This window comes from Nicotiana tomentosiformis, chromosome 3, assembly GCF_000390325.3.
Source record: "Nicotiana tomentosiformis chromosome 3, ASM39032v3, whole genome shotgun sequence".
NCBI lineage: Eukaryota > Viridiplantae > Streptophyta > Magnoliopsida > Solanales > Solanaceae > Nicotiana > Nicotiana tomentosiformis.
This window is the reverse complement of record NC_090814.1, coordinates 53,292,136-53,314,293: the sequence shown is the minus strand read 5'-3', so window position 1 is coordinate 53,314,293 and position 22,158 is coordinate 53,292,136. Positions and strand designations below refer to the sequence as shown.

At 37.2% G+C, this 22,158-nt stretch overlaps 1 protein-coding gene across 8 annotated transcripts in view; it reads right to left on the bottom strand.

Moving 5' to 3' along the window:
• Nucleotides 1-1,455: 1,455 nt before the first annotated feature.
• LOC104117379 (uncharacterized) overlaps nucleotides 1,456-22,158 on the bottom strand; it is a 37,085-nt gene continuing 16,382 nt past the window's right edge. For 5 of the 8 annotated variants that reach the window (XM_070196968.1, XM_070196963.1, XM_070196965.1 and 2 more), the window contains 4 exons: nucleotides 21,294-21,335; nucleotides 7,859-7,982; nucleotides 7,087-7,203; nucleotides 1,456-1,668 (listed from right to left, as the gene is read on the bottom strand). In XM_070196968.1, coding sequence (XP_070053069.1) covers nucleotides 1,570-1,668; nucleotides 7,087-7,203; nucleotides 7,859-7,982; nucleotides 21,294-21,335 — 382 coding nt within the window. In that variant the 3' untranslated portion in view covers nucleotides 1,456-1,569. The remainder of the gene's footprint in view (nucleotides 1,669-7,086; nucleotides 7,204-7,858; nucleotides 7,983-21,293; nucleotides 21,336-22,158) is intronic. The other 3 variants (XM_070196967.1, XM_070196962.1, XM_070196964.1) reach the window with 2 other exon arrangements.

The window sequence follows — 22,158 nt, the reverse complement described above, 5'->3', positions numbered from 1 at the left end:
GATTGAAACCCGAAAGAAGAAGAATACATGACATACAATATACATACTGAATTATATTTAAATTGTATTAAAGTTGTATGTAAATTGTATTTAAGTTGTATTCTGTTGTAGTTATATATATTTTTATTTGAATATTTTATGAAAGTTGAAAAATAGTTGTATAGTGGAAAGAGGTTGTAGAGCATGCGAAAAAGGAGAGGAGAGAAAAAAGGAAATGGGTGTAACTGAATCCACTAATTTAAGGTATTAATAATTGATTGTATATAAATGGTAAGCAAACCTTATTTAGAGCGGGTAATATACAAAATTAAGATAATTTTGATAAATAAGTTTCAAAGATTGTATAGGAATGAAGAAATTATAGCACAATTAATATGAAATATCAAACAATAATTTCAACAAATATTATCTACAGAAAGAGAAAAAGAAAAGAAAAAGAGAGTATATTTTGACTGAAGCTTCAAACAGTAATAGACATTTTAATCGCTAGAAATTGAAAAATAGTCATAGTTTCAAAAGTAATCGAAATTTAGCCACTTTTCATGTATAGATAAATCTGAACGAAAACACTATTCAAAATTCAGAAAATATTCCAGCATAATATACTGGAGTTCCAGCATAATATACTGGTCCAGCATAATATGTTGGAAGTTCATACACATGTGCTCTAATCTCCAGTATATTATGCTGTAACTTTTCGTGTGTTGGAATTCCAACATAATATGCTGGAAGTTCATACACAGGTGCACCAATCTCCAGTATATTATGCTGGAACTTTCCATGTTGCAATAAAATAGTGACTATTTTTCAATGACTTTGCAAACGCTGGCTATTTTTCAATTATCAGTCCGAAAACTGGCTAGCCCGTGCTATTTTCACCTTTGGATAGAGTGCATCTTTTCTCTACCTTTTCTGGAAAATTTCATGACCTTAATTAACGAGTTGCTATACTTTGAAGCATTTTTCTCAATAATTAAAAAATAATAATAAAAAAAAGGCTTAACAGATCATTGAGAAGAAGGATCTGGGACTAAAATGGTAAGGTATCAGGCGGCGGCAACAACAACAACAATCACCCAGTATAATCCCACTAGTAGAGTCTGAGAAGGGTAGTTTGTACGCAGACCTTACCCCTATTCTGGGGTAGAGAGGCTGTTTCCGATAGAAACTCGGCTCTCCTCCCTCCAAGAACTCCCCACCTTGCTCTTGGGGTGACTCGAACTCACAATCTTTTGGTTGGAAGTGGAGGGTGCTCACCACTAGAGCAACCCACTCTTGTCTAAGGTATCAGGCAAGTTGTTTCAATTATTTCAAGCTACATCTAATAATATACATTAATGCGTCCCATCCAAATGATATTAAAGTTAGATTTAGGATTAATGAATTTTTATGTTCTGGCTATGAAACCTAGCTCCAATAAATATATGGTTAGGCAAAGGTGTGATAACTAAAATATTACATGTTCAAAAAAATTGTAATCATTGGAATAATTAATCATCAATCATTTATACAGTACAAGTAATACATAAGAAAAGTCAGAGCCATTTATCAGTTACAACAACCATGAAACTATAGAGCATCCAAAGAATAGGTCTGAAACAAGTATGATGTTATCTTCTTGTAGTCACCAATTTGTGTGCCTGTATTTGGATCAACAAGGTAAGGCACCTGCAAAATGAATTTGACTTCAATTTAATTTCCACTAGCAAAAAGCTGTCTGATAACATATTCCAAGTGCTTAACAAGGAGGGCCCTAGAAATGCAGGTAATAACATAGCAACTAAGCAGAATGATGATAAGTACTTAACAAGAGGAAGTGGTATAAATGGGGGAGGTCAAAAAGTTCCCAAACAAGGGAATGGTTAACTGACTTTGCTGGAATGTAAGAGGGCTAAACAGCCCAAGTAAGCAAAAGGAAGTTAAATTCCTTTGCAATAAAGAATGGGTAGGATTAATTGGATTGTTAGAAACAAAAATAAAAAGTAACAAGATTGAAGTTATGGCAGGGAATCTATTTGGAGGATGGCCTTATACTATAAATCTAGATAGTCACTATAATGGAAGAATATGGATCACATGGAAGCCAGACTACTACACTGTGAGACCAATAGACATTACAGCTCAGGTTGTCACTTGTGCTGTCCAACATATACCATCAAGATTGGAGTTTATTATGTCGTTTGTTTATGCTTTTAACACTAGAGAGGGAAGGAAGGAACTATGGAGCACATTGGAGAAATATAGCATGGTGTGTAAGCAACCATGAATAATATCAGGAGACTTTAATTCAGTTCTGACTGCAGATGATTGTGTGGGAGGCAACCCCATAACATGGTCAGAGGTTGTAGACTTCCATCAATGTGTGGAAACTTGCGGATTAATTGAGCTTCCCCATATAGGACAAAGATACACAAGGAATGATAGAAGCAGTAGTGGACAGAGGATTTTCTCAAAGATTGATTGGGTTTTCATCTACAATGAATGGCTAGACACAATGCCATTAAGTAAGTCGAATTATCTCCCAGAAGGTATAAGTGATCATAGCCCAGTAAAGATCACATTCCCGGAGGAAAAGCAAAGGTACAGGAAGTCATTCCAATTCTATAATGTTTGGGCCACGCATCCTCAGTTCAAAGAGAAGATAGCAGGGTGGAACATGCAGATACAAGGCTGTAAAATATTGCAGGTGGTCAGAAGACTTAAATGTATGAAAAGAGGGCTGAAAGAACTAAATTCAAAGTCTTGTAGGAGCATCATTGCAGAATCAGAGCAGGATAGAGAGAAGCTCAGGCAAGCCCAAGAGTTACTCCAATCTGATCCTCTGAATGTGGCCTTCCAAGAATTGGAGAAAGAGAGATACACCAAATTTAGACAATCCTCTTACATAGCTGAAATGCACCTGCAACAGGCAAGTAAGGCTAGCTGGGTGAAACTAGGTGACGCCAATACAAAGTATTTCTACTCAGTAATCAAACATAGGAAGTTGAAGCAGGATACCACTCAATTAAAGGATGCAGCAGGTAACTGGCAGACTGATCCTGACATAATTGCAAGTATTTTAGTTGACTACTATACGGAACTGCTAGGGAGGAGAAGCAATTATAGAATTAAGGCATTTGGAAGTATACTGAAGCTTGGGCCAATGTTGGACACTATACAACAGCTCAAACTACTTGAGCCATATACTGAGAAGGATGTTAAAAAGGCTTTTTTCCAGAATGATCAAAATAAGAGTCCAGGTCTAGATGGATATAGTAGTGGTTTCTTCAAGGCAGCCTGGGACAAAGTAGGCAGAGACATTACTGCTGTTGTTCTGAAATTCTTTCATAATGGCAAACACCTGAAGCAGGTAAATTCTACCAACATTGCTTTAATACCAAAGACTGCAGCACCCGAAAATGCTAGTCAGTACATGCCTATATCATGTTGTAATGCCCTACACAAGGGCATATCAAAATTGATTTGCACAAGACTGAAAGATGCAATAAATGCTATTGTTGCTGATAACCAGTCTGCCTTTGTGCAAGGTAGATCCATGATACATAATGTTTTGATTTGCCATGACCTCCTGAGGCACTATGGAAGGAAAACTACACCAAGATGCATGATGAAGATTGACCTATGATATGAAGTTTATGATATGGTAAGCTGGGAGTTCGTAGAGAAAGTTCTAAGAGGTTATGGATTTCCTGAAAGATTCACACACTAGTGATGACATGTGTGACTTCTCCAACCTTTACCATAAAAGTGAATGGAGAAGGCTATGGCTATTTTGAAGGAAAAAGAGGATATAGACAGGGGGATCCTATGTCTCCCCTCTTGTTTGTCCTTGTCATAGAGTACTTGTCTAGAACTCTAAAGTGCATGTGTGCTCTTCCAGATTATGCTTTCCACCAAATGTGTAAGCAAGTACAGCTCTCACACTTGATTTTTGTTGATGACCTAATGATCTTCTGTAAAGCAAACACTAAATCTGTCAAAAGAGTTATGGAGGCCTTAGCACATTTCAGTGATGTCTCTGGATTGGTTGCAAACATGGAAAAATCCAGCATTTTCATGGCTGGGATAGATGATCAAATAAGGGGTCAATTACTTGACATTACAGGATTTACACAAGGTACCTTTCCCATAAGGTATCTTGGACTGCCTCTCTCATCTAAGAAGTGGAACAAATTGGAATGTCAGCAACTAGTGGACAAAATCACTGAAAGAATCAACACTGTGTACTCTAAGCAATTGTCCTATGCAGGTAGACTTTTTTTTTGATGAAGGTGTTGTATTGCTGGCATCAAGAAGATGCAGATAGTACAAAAGAAGATATGTTAGCTCCAGTACATCATGTTCTATTCTAATAGGGAGCTAACCAGAAAAATAGGCCATCAGGACTGGCTCATTGAGCCAATAAAGTCTAGAAAAGGAATAACATTGTTTACAGGGGAGATATTACTCCAATTAAAAAGATACACCAGACATCTAGCTTTCAAGAAGTGATTAGGACTTGAAATGCCATCAAAACATCTTCGATTCATTTCTGTCCAAAGACACCAAAATATGCACCCTGGGACCATTTTCCAGATGCTTTTGATGGCCTTGCTGACTTTCCAAAAGCTCCAACTTTCAATTGCTTCCTTAATGCTCTGAGGTAGAGTCCAGTTGATACCAAAAATTGAGAAGAACATGCGCCAGAGATCAGTAGCCACTGTGCAATGCAAAAATAGATGGTTGATTGATTCTGAATTTAACTGGCACATGTGGCATCTATTCACAATCTGGAAGCTCCTCCTACAAAGATTGTCTTGGGTCAAAATAGCACCTTTAAGAGTCGTCCATGCAAAACAGCTGACCTTTGTAGGCAGTTTGGTTTTCCAGATTAGCTTCCAAGGCCACATGTCAATAGCTTCATTCGATGCACCAAGTTTGTTGTAGCCTTCCTTCACTGTGTATGCACCTTCCTTAGAAGTGCCCCATCTTAGCTTATCTGCGTGCTGGATTCTCATTGTAAAGTTTGCTAACCTTCCAAGTAGATCCACCACCCCTTCTATCTCCCAGTCTTGCATATTTCTCCTGAAAAGGACCTCCCAAGTGTTGTTGGATCTATTCTGTGCTACTGTTGAGTTAGGATCACTAGCTAGTTGGAATAAATATGGATAAGTTTCTTGTAGTGTGAAATTCCCTAGCCACTTGTCCTTCAAAAATTTCACATGTGCTCCATTACCAACTTTGAAGGACACTTCTTGTTGGAAGACTTCCTTTAGGCTGTTAATGTGTTTCTAGGGCCCAACCCCATGAGGAGCTCTAGTGGTTCTAGTACTGGCAGTATTATTTTCCATTCACAGTTTCTGGGGATCTACTTTCATTCTCCCCCAAAGCATCCTCAAAGAAGTTGACAGAAAATGCAGGGACTACTTGTGCGGTGGTACAGTAGAGAAAAAGAAGATTTTATTAGTGGCATGGGAAAAAGTTTGTAGACCAAAGAAATATGGGGGATTGAATGTCAAAAATTGCAGGGATTGGAGCATGACATCAGTTGGTAAATTGCTATGGCAACTATCAAGAAGGATTCCCTGTGGGTGAAGTAATTTCATGGCATTTACATGAGAGCAGATACTAATATTTGGACACATAAACCACCTCAAGATTGCAGTTGGTATTGGAAGAAGGTAAATGCACTGAAAGATATCATGCACGGATGGTATACTCAGGGAAAATATAATTTGAAAGAGAATGGGCAATACTCAATAACTAATAGCTACAATGTACTGGTGGGACAACAAGGTCTACTAAAGATAGCTGAATTAATATGGACTGCACTTGCCCAACCAAAACACAGATCTGTCATTTGGTTAGCTGTGCAGGGTAGGCTACTGACTAAGGCAAGATTGAGACATCTTCATTTCCCAGTAGAAGATGATATCTGTTGTCTTTGTTCCAGCCAAGCTGTGGAGACTTCATTGCATCTGTTTGCAGAATGTGACTGGATAGGAGAGGTGAGAGAAGGCATTCAACAATGGACAGGAATTCCTATACGAAAAGGAGTTCACAGGATGCTAGAAAGAGTAAAGAGAAGGAAATGGCAACAATTTCAAAAGGATTTAATTGCAGCCATCTGGGGAACAGTGATCTATCATGTATGGAGAGCTAGAAACTGTTAGAGAAATTAATGTAAATAGCGATGTAGTGCTGTCACAGATCAAAAGAGAGATTGCACATAGAATAGAGCTACTCCAGAATTCTAGGAAAGCTAGAGGTTGCCATAGTTTGATACATAGACTACTTTTTAACTAGCTGATATGTCGGAGGCATGTTCTTCCTAACTTTGGAAGAAATGTGCTCTTTAGGTGTATTTGTTTTTTTGCGAGTTATGGTATTATTTACATTTTTACCAAATAAAAAATAAAAATGGGGAAAACAGTTTATGTCAAAACTACTCTTTTGAAGCTAGAAATATTATGAGCAATGATGCACTCTCTTGATTTAGCTTGTTATGAAACATAAAGAAATAAAGTAGAACGAGTTGCAACAAAACGATCACATCATATTCCTAAAGCAATCTAGCCAAAGTCATGATTCTTCGGATCTTTTGCAAGAGAAAACGTCAATTACAGATGGTGTTTCGCTGATGCTGCCATGATCGTGGGTTCAGTTTACTTAGAGGCGGAAAGCCTAGAAGAGGCCTAGAAGTCATAAGGAATAGGCACTGTACCGGCAGCGAACTCTAAGGTTTGGCTTTTTCTTTTATTGACTTATTTAGGTATTTTGTACTAGATGGTAGCAGATATGACCAATACTGACATAGAAGAGGGATAGACTATAAATCAGTCAATTATATATTACTCCCAACTAGTTGGAATCAACCATATGAATCCTTTGCATCCATTCCACTCTCTTCGAGACTAACGTGGCGGCGCGTGCATAGGACATGTTCCGAAAATTCAATGTTCATCGAATTCATCAAGTTTGACTATTTAGGCAGTCTGTCAACCTACCGCAACCCTCTTATAAAGTGACTAAGCGAAGCTCCATTAGCAGAGCTATAGAAAGGTGATAGACTGTAGGTTAACAAGAACATCGAAAAGGAAACCTAACCTCCTTTCCACCAGATATTTGGATGAGTAACTCTTCACGTGCTGATCCTTCACCTATGTTATTCAGTATATAAGGAAGCTCCAGTTCACAAAGTGCTTCTCGCACTATCCGAGCATACTGTGACAGGAAAAAATTGAAAAAAGGAAGGAAACAATTTTGTCAATTTCAAAAATGTTATAGGTTTTCCTGGGATTTCCTAAGTATTTAAAGATAGCATAGATAATAGTGCATTTAGTCAAACCATGAATTGCATATGTGCTAATCTACATATTGCTTTTCATGATCAAAGGCTTATGTGAGGCAAATACGATTCAAATATTTATAGAACCTGAGCAATTATGAGAAGCTCTCAATCAATTAAATAAGCACATTTTACACAAGCTTAGCTATATGTTTCATTGGTCATTAACATTCGATACGAAGTCAATTTTTCAGGAAATAGCAGGTTCATGACTAAAGGGCCTGTATAATTTTATGTGCAAATAAATCTCGTAGCTTGTCCAGTAAAAGCTACAGCAGATCATCCAAATGACTAGTGAATGGAATGATGTGATTGGACCTTTCCTGGTAGGGATTATAAGAAGAATAGTTTCTGATAATCATAAGTGATGGCCGCCACAATATTTTCAACTTTAGCCAGTTTGTATCTGATTATCTGAAGTCTCAAATTAAATTATCACCTACGTTCATAGTGCAAAGAAAATCTGCCAAGTTACAAAATGAACAGTCAATATATTCTCTGAAATAAGCATTGATTAAGTAGTAGTCTTACAGGATTATTCTCATATGAGAAGAGTTCCAGCTTTTTAGGTGGTGGCTCTTTCCTGGATCTATCCCATAATGCCATTCCTCTTCCTGCTCGAAGAAGAGTTGGCATCCATCCTGTTACGATGGTACTGTATTTTGCCAATATATAAGTTTATGTTAAAATCATAAACAATCAATCTACATTTGTCTTCAAGCCATAAACTGGAATTCAGACTCCTGCAATATTTAGCATCACATACTTTGAAAGGAAATAATACCATCATCCTAAAGTATGAGTGACTACTATCTTAATCAGCTGGTTTACATTGCATTGTTTCACTGCTCAATGATGTTTATAGAGACCGTGAAATTTCTCCTGTTCTGTGTGATGGTAAAACACTCTTATATGTATGCAGAAACTATCCTCAGGTTTTAGTCTGAGAAATTATAGCAGTCCAGATGGTAGAAACCTAAATGTTTTTGGCAGTATGCATAATTGTTTGTGTTACTAAGTGAAAGAAGTTAAAAAGAACTTGCTAACATATAGATATTCACTTAAAGATGCATCCATTCCTCACCAGTAGGGGTAGCAAACGAGCAGGTCGGGTCTGATATAGGACAGGTCGAAAACGGGTAATGAAACAATTGATAAATTATCCGACCCAACCCATATTTAATGCGGATAAAAAATGACTTCTTGAATATGATCACTTTTGGGAGAATTCCTAGTCTCCCAAACTTGAGGAAACCGCAATTAGAGATTTTACAAATGTAAAAGTTAAACCCATTAGTTATCCATTTAGAAATTTTCTAAATGGATAATATGAAAAGAACAAACCCAGCCGTAAAAGAAATAAAAGAAAGAAGACAAAAGCTATAAAAGTAGACAAAACAAAAGAAAGAAAAGTCAAAAAGAGATGAAAATATGATGTAAGCACGTACGTCGGCATTCTTATGATGTAAGCGCTTACATCGGCATTCTTATGATGTAAGCGCTTACGCCAGCAGGGCATTCAAATGCCTATAAAAGGGGTATGCATTTTCATTTCCAGATCATCCCTCAACTTCTTCTTTCTCTTCAATTAATAAAGAGCTATTTTTTGTGTGGCCGTGGAGTAGGCAAAAATTACCGAACCACGTAAATCTTGTGTTGTCTTGTCTTGTGCAATTTATTGATTTTCTCCTTTAAATATTTTTTCCCTTCTATTAGCCTGACACGCTTCCCAACATCTGGTATGTGTCCAAACTTGCAGCCCAATTAGTCCTACATGAAGTCACGTTTTTATAATATAAAAAGGACTTACTTGATGTCAAAAAAAAGGTACAATAGTCATGCTAGAAGTTGAGTGCAAGTTGGTGCCAAGTTGCTTGCAAATTTCCTTCAAGATTTCCAAGATTTTATCCAAGATTGGTTTTGGACTTTCAAGATCCTATCCTAAGGTACTTGGACTTTTTGTCCAAAGTAGTTAGGACTTTCTTTCTTTTTCAAGATTTCTAAGATTTCCAAGATTGATTTTGGACTTTCAAGATCCTATCCTAAGGTAGTTGGACTTTTTGTCCAAAGTAGTTAGGACTTTCTTTCTTTGTTTTTGTAGTAGAATTTTGTGACTCCCTCTCTATATAAAGGGGTGTCGTCTTTGTTTTTAAGGCTACAATATCAACAAAAATTGTGAGATTTTTCTTGCACTCTTGTGTATGGCTACTCTTGGATTTATTCTTCAACCTTCAAAAATCAACTTAAGGTGGTAAGATTAAACCTTTTTCGAAATCTTAGATCACTTCTAGGTATTCAAGAAAGGTGATAAGTTTAGGCTTATTTTTGTTCTTGTTATTCCAAAAGGTCGGGTTTCACAATCTATCTCTTGTTTTTAATTTTCTACCAAAGGCGATTAGTTCTACGTTAGCTAATTGTTGTTGCTAGGATTCAACTTCAAGAATAGACTTCTTGAATTCAAGAAACTCTTTCTTGAATTCAATCTATCTTTAATTTCTGTCTTCTTTTTTCGTTACCCTAAGTCTTTCATTTCAAACTCCTCCGCCAGTTGTTGCTTAACCAAGTTGATCTCATTTATGCTAGATCCTGCAATTAGCATATCATCAACATACAACAGTAAAATGATATAGGATTCATCAAGATTTTTGATATAACAACAATGGTCCATCTCACATCGTGTGAAACCATTGTTATGCATGAATCCATCAAATTTCTTGTACCATTATCGGGGAGCTTGTTTCAAACCATACAAACTCTTCTTCAACTTACACACAAGTTTTTCTTTACTAGAAACTTGAAAACCTTCAGATTGCTTCATGGAGATGTCTTCTTCAAGGTCACCATGCAAGAAAACATTTTTAACATCTAGCTGCTCCAAATGCAAACTTTTTTCAGCTATGATACTTAGCACCAATCTAATAGTAGTTAATTTGACTACAGGAGAGAAGATCTCGGTGTAGTCAATTCCTTCCTTCTGCTGAAAGCCTTTTACTACTAATCGTGCTTTCTATCTCTCCTTACCATCGTGTTCTTCCTTGACCATGTACACCCACTTGTTTTGCAATGCCTTCTTTTCTTTTGGTAACTCTGTAAGTATCCATGTTTTATGCTTTTGAAGAGAATTCATCTCTTCTTTTATGGCTATCTTCCACTTATGAGAGTCTATCACTTGCATTGCTTCAACAAAATGCTCTGGTTCTCCAGCATCAGTCAGAAGTAAATAGTGAAGAGAGAGGGTTAACCTATCTGGAGCATTCGTGACTCTTTTAGATCTCCTTAATGTAGGTTCAGGATTAACTGATCCCGAATTTGATTCAAGACCTGACTCCAGATCTGGTTCTCCATCTGATTTTATCTCTGGTTCTGGTTCTGGTTCTGATCCAGATTCAACTTTTGGTTCTTCATCTTCAATTTCAGAATCAGTTGTAATCCCTCTAGACACTTCATTTTTTGAGACTTCTTCTAACTGAACTGTTTCACATGTCTGTTTGCTGGTGTTGGTTGGTTCTACTTCAAGCTTGTCCTTGTACATCACATTTTCATTAAATGTGACATTCATGTGCTTTAGGATCTTTCTATTCTGATCATCCCAAAATCGATAACCAAAATTATCACCACCATAGCCAATAAAGAAACATTTCTTGGCCTTAGGATCAAGCTTATCTCTATCATTAGAGTTTACATGCACATAAGTAACACAACCAAAAATTATCAAATGTGAGAGTTACCTCCTTTCCTGTCCATACCTCCTCAGGAATTTCAAAATTCAGCGGTATAGAGGGTCCCCTGTTTATGAGGTAAGCTGTCGTGTTAATAGCCTCGACCCAAAAATACTTTGGCAATCCAGAATGTATTCTCATACTTCCGGCTCGTTCATTCAGGGTTCTGTTTATCCTCTCAGCAACGCCATTTTGCTCCGGTGTTCCAGGAAATGTCTTGATCATTCTGATCCCATTCTCCAAGCAGAATGCTTTGAACTCTTGACTATCATATTCTCCTCCGTTGTCAGACTTCAGACATTTTAACTTTAGGTTTGTCTGATTTTCAACTCCAGCTTTCCATCTTTTAAAGGTAACAAACACATCAGATTTATTTTTCAGAAAATAAACTCATACCTTTCTTGTGGAATCATCAATAAAGGTGACATAATAGCGTGAGCCTCCAAGAGAAGTTACAGGAGCTGGTCCCCACACATCTGTATGCACTAGTTCCAGCTTCTCTTTCTTTGGCGTATTTCCCGCCATTGAGAAACTCTCTTTTGTTTCCCGTAAATGCAATCTTCGCACAAACCTAATTCAACATGCTTCAGGTTTGACAACTTTTCTTTGAATACCAACAACTTCATTCCCTCTCACTCATATGCCCGAGCTTCCGGTGCCACAATGTTGTATCACGACCATGATCAATTGTTGCTATAGTATCTCTCTGTATTGCAGTTACATACAGTGTTCCCTTCTTGAAGCCTCGTGCCACAACCAAAATTCCTTTGGTTATCTTCTACGATTCATTACCGAATGTTGTTGTATATCCTTCACTGTCAATCTGACCCATAGATATCAGATTTTTCTTGAGGCCAGGAACATGTCGGACATTTTGCAATTTCCATAGCGTGCCTTGTGAAGTGTTTATATGAACTTCACCTTTCCCGACAATGTCCAAAGGTTCGCCGTGTGCTAGATAAACCTTCCCAAATTTTCCAACAATATAATTATGCAATAATTCTTTGCATGATGTAGAGTGAAGGGATGCACCTGAGTCCAGAATTCAAGATTCGACTGGACTGTCTGCACAACAAATTAGTGCACAACCGACTTGTTCAGCAGCAATTGCATTTGCTAAATTATCATCCTTGTATTGATCATGCTTCTTCTTCTTTGGTTCTCTACATTGACTACTGTAGTGACCCTTTTTATCGCAATTCCAACACGTAATGTCTTTGCGATTTTTGGATTGTCCTATTCTCCTTGACTTTGATCTGCCACGACCATGACTTAGTCCTCTTTGGCTGCTTCTCCCCCTGCTCTATCCTAGGGAATCACTTGATTCTCTGCGGCGAATAACTTCACTTAGAACCAAGTCTCTAATATCATCCAATTTGAGTTTGGTACTTCCCGATGAACTGCTAATTGCAGTTATTGTTGAAGACCAACTCTCCGGTAGAGATGATAGTAGAATCAATGCCCTGACTTCGTCATCGAATATTATATTGACAGAACTCAACTGAGTTAATATTACATTAAACTCATTGATATGTTCCGTAATAGATACCTTCTGTCATCTTTAAGTTGAACAATCGACGCATCAAATAGACTTTATTTGAAGCATATGGTTTCTCGTACATATTTGATAACGCCTTCATCAGGCCTGCAGTGGTCTTCTCATTAATGATGTTAAACGCCACATTTCGTGTTAGCGTCAAACGAATCACACCAAGAGCTTGGCGATCTAATAGATCTCAATCCGCTTTGGCCATATTCACGGGTTTTACCTCGGTCAGAGGTAAGTGTAATTTTTTCTGGTACAAATAATCCTCTATTTGCATTTTCCAGAATCCAAAATATTTGCCATTTAACTTGTCAATCTTATCTTTCCCTTCTTCCGATGCCCTTTTTCAAAAAACAATTATGTGAATAGTGCCTGTGAATAGTAACGATGATCAATAGTGTCACACTATTCTTGTGAATAGTACATGCACCAATACCGTACTTTTCTACCAGAATTACACTATCTGTGCTTTGATACCAGTTGTTGGCAAGTGTGTCATGCTAATAGAAGGGAAAATATATTTAAAAGAGAAGCAATAAATTGCACAAGACAAGATTTACGTGGTTAGGCAATTTTTGTCTACTCCACCGTCACACAAAGAATAGCTCTTTATTAATTGAAGAGAAAGAAGAAGATCTGCAAATGAAAATGCATACCCCTTTTATAGACATTTAAATGCCCTGCCGACATAAGCGCTTAAATCATAAGAATGCCGACGTAAGCGCTTACATCATAAGAATGACGATGTAAGCGTTTACACTATAAGAATGCCGATGTAAGGGCTTACATCATATTTTCATCTCTTTTTGACTATTCTTTTTTTTGTTTTGTCTACTTTTACAGCTTTTGTCTTCTTTCTTTTATTTCTTTTACAGCTGGGTTTGTTCCTTTCAATAAGAATTACACTATCTGTGCTCTGATACCAGTTGTTGGAAAGCGTGTCAAGCTAACATAAGGGAAAAACATATGAAAGAGAAAAGAAATAAATTGCACAAGACAAGACAAGTTTTACGTGGTTCGGCAATTTTTGCCTACTTCACGGTCACACAAAGAGTAACTTTTTATTAATTGAAAAGAAAGAAGTTGAGGGATGATCTGCAAATAAAATCCGTTGTTGGAAAAAATAATATCCCGCCCAGGAATAATATCCACGATAAATAATAATGACACAAGAAAGTAACAATGACACCAAATCTTTTAACGGGGTAAAATACAATACCCGAAATGAGCATATAATATACCACTATAATATTACAATTTTGTAGTGTCAAAAGGCTACTACAACTCAAAAGAAATAACACTCTTTATTTTAAATATCCCACCACAGTATTATTCCCACACTATTTTCTCACAGACTATAATAGTTTGTGACTTACTCTCACAGCTCTAATACTTCTCTCTTATTTTTGGTGTGTTTGAGATGAAACTGAATGGCTCTATTTATAAGGGAAGGACTCGTCCAATTCAGCCAATCAAATTTGACTTTTGCAAAATGCAAATTGCTCACAGGCGCCCACAATTGCTTGACATTGCATTCCTTGTCCGCCTACAATGCTTGACCTTTAATTTCAACTTGCATTCCTTTTGCTTTTCCTTTTCTAAATCATTTTCTCTTTCTTTTCTCTATTCTTTTTTTATTTAAATAGGTCCCACAAATTTCCCCCTTAATTTTGATTTTTCTTCTTCATTCAAAGATTTGATCTCAATCTCTGAAAATCTTCAAACTTGAGAGGTTTGGTAAAAATATCTGCAACTTGATTATGAGACTTCACATATTTGAGCTTGATTTCCTTCTTGGCAATGCATTCTCTGATGAAGTGATACCTTGTATCTATATGCTTGCTTCATAGTCAATGCCTTGCCTTTGCTTGTAGCCTTTTGAACTCGTATCATAGCCAACAAACACATGCTTGACACTTCGATCGTCAAGCTTCGCTCTCCCTTGATGTGGAACATGAGCATAGGCTATGCTCCCAAAGATTCTCAAGTGCTTGGCACTTGGCTTTCTTCCACTCCATGCTTCTTGAGGGGTTTGATCTCTAACATTCCTTATTGGAGACCCGTTGTTCACATAAACTGCACAAGAAACAGCTTCGACCCAAAATTCCTTGGGCATGCTTTTAGCTTTCAACATACATCTAGCCATATTAAGAATCGTTCGATTCTTTCTCTCTGCAACTCCATTTTGTTGGGGTGAATAAGGTACCGTTAGAGGGCGACGAATTCCATGAGACTGACAGAAGTCATTAAATTCTTTTGAAGTGAATTCGCCTCCTCTATCGGACCTTAAAGCTTTTATTTCATAGCCACTTTCTTTCTCCACAAGTACTTTGAAATTTTTAAAAGCGGCAAAAGCTTCAATTTTTTTGTTAAAGAAATAAACCTAAGTCTTTCTACTAAAGTCATCAATGAAGAGAAGAAAGTATTTTCTTTTACCAAAGAAAGGTGGATTGATTGGCCCACACACATTAGTGTGAACAAGTTGGAGTGGAATGGTTGCTCTTGACATGGACTCCTTCGGAAAACTCCTCGTTGCAAATTTTTCTAAGAAAACAAGCTTCACACAATTGATTGGGATGGTTGATTGATGGTGTACCATGCACCGTATTCTTTTCTCCCATTGATTTGAGCGCTGCAAAATTCAAGTGCCGAAATCGCATGTGTCAACACCATGATTCATCTTGCACATTAGCCTTCAAACACTTTGCATCAATTGTTTTAAGATTCAAAGAAAATAATCTATTTTTTGACATATGCACTTTAGCAATTAGAATTCCACTTGAATCTCTAAGCCAAAGATACATATTTTTCATGTGGATGTCATATTCCTTTTCAAGAAGTTGGCCCAAACTCAAAATATTACTTTTTAATTTTGGGACATTTAAAATATTACTTTTTAATTTTGGGACATAATAAACATCTTGAATTAACTTGTAGTCACCATTTTTACAGGAGATCAGAATCGTACATATTCCTTCGATTTGAATCTTTGAGGTATCTCCAAATGACACATTACCTCTCATTGTTTTATTGATCTCCACAAACTTCTCTTTGCATCCACACATATGATTGTTTGCTCCATTGTCCAAATACCGCCTTCCTCACTTTGTCAACTCCTTGAAGAGAATTTTGTAAAATCTTCCAAGCTTCCTTTGAGGTGGTAGCATCTGCCACCTTCTCAAACATGGCATCATCCAAACATTGGTGGATGAGTGTGAGGGCTTGTTAATCCTTCTTCCTTGTCTTTGCCATGACATCTTTCTCAATTTAAGGCAGAGTTTCCTCATTATCGTGTTTTACATACCCTCTATCTACGATTTTTCACACATTTTGAAGGCTAACTGATGTAAGCGCTTACGTCGGCAGGGCATTCAAATGCCTATAAAAGGGGTATGCATTTTCATTTGCAGATCATCCCTCAACTTCTTCTTTCTTTCTTCAATTAATAAAGAGCTATTCTTTGTGTGGCCGTGAAATTGCTGAACCATGTAAATCTTCTCTTGTCTTGTCTTGTGCAATTTTATTACTTTTTTCTTTTAAATATTTTTTCCCTTCTATTAGCCTGTTGTTGGGAAGTGTGTCAGGCTAATAGAAAGGAAAAATATATAAAAGAGAAAAGCAATAAACTGCACAAGATAAGATTTACGTGGTTCGACAATTTTTGCCTACTCCACGACCACACAAAGAATAGCTCTTTATTAATTGAAAAAAAAAAAAAGGTAAGGGATGATTTACAACTGAAGGAGGGGATGTCTATTAATAGGCAGAACGTCTGTTGAAAGAAAATTTTCAGCGAATGTGAATACGAAGAGGACGGCACCGCAAATTGCGCATTTTTCCACGTTTTCTTTCTTCCCTTTTTCTGTCTTCTTTTATAGCTTTTGTTTTTCCACGTTTTCTTTCTTCTCTTTATCTTCTTTTACGGCTTTTGTCTTATTTCTTTTACAGTTGGGTTTGTTCCTTTCAATCTCCCACTCAAACCCATATACATCAAGAAAGATAATTAAAAAAAAGATATGTTATTCTCTGGTGGCGCCTTCACATTATCAATCTTGAAGGCTAGCTGAGGCGGTGCACAGCCTCAGTTTGTCAACATCGACAACTTTGGTTAACATGTCTGACGGGTTCTTCGATCCTGGTATCTTCTGCAGGGAAAGAGTTCCTTCACTTATCAACTCTCGGATATGATGATACCTCAACTGGATGTGCTTTGATCTTGCATGAAATACTGGATTTTTGGCAAGATGAATTGCACTCTGGCTATCGCTGAAAAGCTCACAATTGTCCTGCTCTTTAAGAAAACTCTTGAGCCAAATCATCTCTTTTCCAACTTCTAAGATTGCCGTGTACTCTGCTTCAGTGGTAGATAGAGTAACACTTTTCTGAAGTCTGGATATCCAGCTAACAGCAGTACCACCCAAGGTGAACACGTAGCCTGTGGTACTTTTTCGACTATCAAAATCGCCACCTAAATTTGCATCAGCAAAACCTTGTAAGATAATATTGCTCCTTTTAAAACAAAGTGTCATACCTGAGGTGCCTTTGAGATATCGCAATATCCATTTCACCTTCCAAATGCTCCTTTACTGGATGTGACATGTATCTACTGACAACTCCAACTGCATGGGCTATGTCAGGTCTATGCGAACCATAGCATACATCAAACTTCCTACTGCTGAAGCATATGAAACTTTGGACATGTACTTTCTTTCTTCATCTGTCTTAGGTGATTGGTTCTTCGACAGATTAAGATGGCTTCTGAGTGGAGTGCTTCTGGTCTTTGCATCATGAAGACTGAAGGAAGGAATTGACTACACCGAGATCTTCTCTCCTGTAGTCAAATTAACTACTATCAAATTGGTGCTAAGTATCATAGCTGCAGAAAATTTGCATTTGGAGCAGCTAGATGTTAAAACTGCTTTCTTGCATGGTGACCTTGAAGAAGACATCTACATGAAGCAACCTGAAGGTTTTCAAGTTTCTGGTAAAGAAAACCTTGTGTGTAAGTTGAAGAAGAGTTTGTATGGTTTAAAACAAGCTCCCGGACAGTGGTACAAGAAATTTGATGGATTCATGCATAACAATGGTTTCACACGATGTAAGATGGACCATTGTTGTTATATCAAAAATCTTGATGAATCCTATATCATTTTACTGTTGTACATTGATGATATGCTAATTGTAGGATCTAGCATAAATGAGATTAGCTTGGTTAAGCAACAACTAGCGGAGGAGTTTGAAATGAAAGACTTAGGACCAGCTAAGCAAATGCTTGGGATGAGGATTAACAGAAACATGCCTGAAGGAATCTTAAAATTGTCTCAAGAAAAGTACATACAGAAGGTATTAAGTAGATTCAGTCTTCATGATGTAAAGACCAGAAGCACTCTACTCGGAAGCTATCTTAATCTGTCGAAGAACCAATCACCTTAGACAGATGAAGAAAGGAAGTACATGTCCAAAGTTCCATATGCTTCAGCAGTAGGAAGTTTGATGTATGCTATGGTTCGCACTAGACCTGACATAGCCCGTGCAGTTGGAGTTGTTAGTAGATACATGTCAGATCCAGGAAAGGAGCATTGGGAAGGTGTAAAATGGATATTGCGATATCTCAAAGGCACTTCAGGTATGACACTTTGTTTTAAAAAGAACAATATTATCTTACAAGGTTTTGTTGATGCAAATTTAGGCGGCGATCTAGATAGTCAAAAAGTACCACAGGCTACGTGTTCACCTTGGGTGGTACTGCTGTTAGCTGGAGGTCCAGACTTCAGAAAAGTGTTGCTCTATCTACCACTGAAGCAGAGTACATGGCAATCTCATAAGCTGGAAAAGAGATGATTTGGGTCAAAAAATTGCTTAAAGAGCTAGGTAAAGAGCAGGACAATTGTGAGCTTTTCAGCGATAGCAAGAGTGCAATTCATCTTGCCAAGAATCCAATGTTTCATGCAAGATCGAAGCATATCCAGTTCAGTGTTGTCAAAGGCGCGCTTAAGCCCCTGAAGCGAGGCTCAAAACATGTTGAGCGCTTTGCCTCGCTTTGTGTGCGCTTTAGTGTCGCATCAAGGCTCTAAGGCATACTTTTCATTGCCAATGAGTGTAATCCTGAAAAGAAGACATTAAAAAATTAATATTTCACTTTCTCGTAAATGTTTTCCAATTTTTTTGTCCATATATTTGTTATTCATGCTTAAAATTGTTAGTATTGGACTACATATACATATTTATATTTTTTCTCCAGTTGCGCCTTTTTTCATTAAAGCCCACACTTTATTTGCGCTTTGCGCTTAAAGCCCCAACGGACCTTAGCCTTGTGCGCTTTAGTGTCGCATCAAGGCTCTAAGGCATACTTTTCATCGCCAATGCGTGTAATCCTGAAAAGGCGACATTAAAAAATTGATATTTCACTTTCTCATAAATTTTTTCCAATTTCTTTGTCCATATATTTGTTATTCATGCTTATAATTATTAGTATTGGACTACATATACATATTTTTATTTTTTCTCCAATTGCGCCTTTTTTCATTAAAGCCCACACTTTATTTGCGCTTTGCGCTTTGCGCTTAAAGCCCCAACGGACCTTAGAAATCTTTTTGCTCTTTTCGCCTTTGATAACACTGATCCAGTTGAGGCAGAAGATACCAAGATTATAGAACCCGTCAGACATGTTGACCAAAGTTGTCGGTGTTGACAAACTGAGGCTGTGCACTACCTCAGTTAGCCTTCAAGACTGATAGCGTGAAGGCGCCACAAGAGAATAGCAAATCTTTTTTTTTTATTTCTTTCTTGATGTAACATAGGTTTGAGGGGGAGATTGATAGGAGCAAACTTGTTGTATGTGAAAGAAAGAAAAGTAGACAAAACAAAAGAAAGAAAAGTCAAAAAGAGATGAAAATATGATGTAAGCGCTTACGTCGGCAGGCATTCAAATGCCTATAAAAAGGGTATGCATTTTCATTTGCAGATCATCCCTTAACTTGTTCTTTTTCTTTTCAATTAATAAAGAGCTATTCTTTGTGTGGCCGTGGAGTAGGCAAAAATTGTCGAATCACGTAAATCTTCTCTTGTCTTGTGCAATTTATTGCTTTTCTCTTTTAAATATTTTTTCCCTTCTATTGCATGGAATAGTTGCATCGACAAGTATTTTCAAGAAATGGGTTACTCATTGTCTCCAAGAATATGCTCTTTACCTTAAAGTTCATACTAATGAAGATATCTTGTTTGTTTGTCTTTATATTGATGATCTTATTTTCACTGTAATAACCCAAGTTTGTTTGAAGCTTTTAAGAAAGGTCTCCTCCTTCATGGCTTGTCTCCAACTTTTGTCTGTAATAGCTTTATCAAAGTTCATTGGCTTGTCTCCACCTTTTTAAATAGTGTTATTTCCTTTGAGTCGTAGTAGCCTTTTGACACTACAAAGTTGTAATATTATAATGGTATTATATTGCTCCTTTCGGGTATTGTATTTTACCCCGTTAAAAGATTTGGTGCCATTGTTACTCTCTTGTGTCATTATTATTTATCGTGGATATTATTCATGGGCGGGATATTATTTTCTCAATAACGTGGTATCAGAGTCATGGCGAATAATGGTCCGTTGTCTTTTCAGTACCCCCGTCTCACAAAAGATAATTATGAGAAATGGTGTATACGTATGAAAGCCATTCTTGGCTCCCATGATGTGTGGGAAATCGTAGATAGTGGGTATGCAAAATCCGATAATGAGGAAACTCTGTCTCAAAATGAGAAAGAGATCTTGACAAAGACAAGGAAGAAGGATCAACAAGCCCTCACACTCATCCACCAATGTTTGGATGATGTCATGTTTGAGAAGGTGGCAGATGCTACCACCTCAAAGGAAGCTTGGGAGATTTTATAAAATTTTCTTCAAGGAGTTGACAAGGTGAGGAATGTAAAATCTCAAACTCTAAGGACTGATTTTGAAGTTTTAAAAATGAAAGAATCTGAATGTATTTCGGATTATTGTTCAAAAGTGAAGGCCATTGTAAATCAATTGAGAAGATACAGGAAGGACATAGAAGATGTCTGTGTGGAAGAAAAGATCTTTCGCACTTTAACACCTAAATTCGATTTTGTGGTGTGTGCTATTGAAGAGTCGAAAGATTTAGACTCTATGATAGTAGAGCAATTGGAGGGTTCTTTACAAGCCCACGAAGAAAATATCAAGAGGAGACAAGAAGTGTCATTGGAGCAACTTCTTAAAACTCAGGCATACTTTAAGGATTATGGAGGTGAAAAGAGCTAACGAGGGAATTGGCGAGGACGAGGCCATAGCGGTCATGAAAGAGGAACAAGTAATGGTAACAACTTCAACAATGAAGTTAAAATCCACCAAACATTCAGAGGTCGTGGCCGTGGACAAAGAGGAGGAAGAGGACGTGGCTGCTACCAAGAAAATAATGGACAAAGGTATGACAAATCAAAAATCGAATGTTATAATTGTCATAAATTTGGTCATTACTCTTGGGAATGTCGTAGCAATGTTGAAGAAAAAGCTAACCTTGTTAACGACAAGAAAGAAGAAGATGAGTCAACGTTGTTGCTGGCACTCAAGAAAGTAGACAAGGATGATTGTAGCTCGTGGTAATTGGACAATGGCAAGCAATCATATGTGTGGATGCAAAGAGAAGTTTGTGGAGATCAATAAAACGGTGAGAGGTAATGTGTCATTTAGAGATACCTCAAAGATTCAAATCGAAGGGATAGGTACGATTCTGATCTCCTGTAAAAATGGTGACCACAAGTTAATTCAAGATATTTATTAAGTCCCAAAATTAAAAAGTAATATTTTGAATGTCCCAAAATTAAAAAGTAATATTTTGAGTTTGGGCCAACTTCTTGAAAAGGAATATGACATCCACATGAAAAATATGCATCTTTGGCTTAGAGATTCAAGTGGAATTCTAATTGCTAAAGTGCATATGTCAAAAAATAGATTATTTTCTCTGAATCTTAAAACAATTGATGCAAAGTATTTGAAGGCTAATGTGCAAGATGAATCATGGTGTTGGCACATGCGATTTGGGCACTTGAATTTTGCAGCGCTCAAATCAATGGGAGAAAAGAACACGGTGCATGGTATACCATCAATCAACCATCCCAATCAATTGTGTGAAGCTTGTCTTCTTGGAAAACATGCAAGGAGGAGTTTTCCGAAGGAGTCCATGTCAAGAGCAACCATTCCACTCCAACTTGTTCACACTAATGTGTGTGGGCCAATCAATCCACCTTTCTTTGGTAAAAGTAAATACTTTCTTCTCTTCATTGATGACTTTAGTAGAAAGACTTGTGTTTATTTCTTGAACCAAAAATCTGAAGCTTTTGTTGCTTTTAAAAATTTCAAAGTACTTGTGGAGAAAGAAAGTGGCTATGAAATAAAAGCTTTAAGGTCCGATAGAGGAGGCGAATTCACTTCAAAAGAATTTAATGACTTCTGTCAGTCTCACGGAATTCGTCGCCCTCTAACGGTACCTTATTCACCCCAACAAAATGGAGTTGCAGAGAGAGAGAATTGAACGATTCTTAATATGGCTAGATGTATGTTG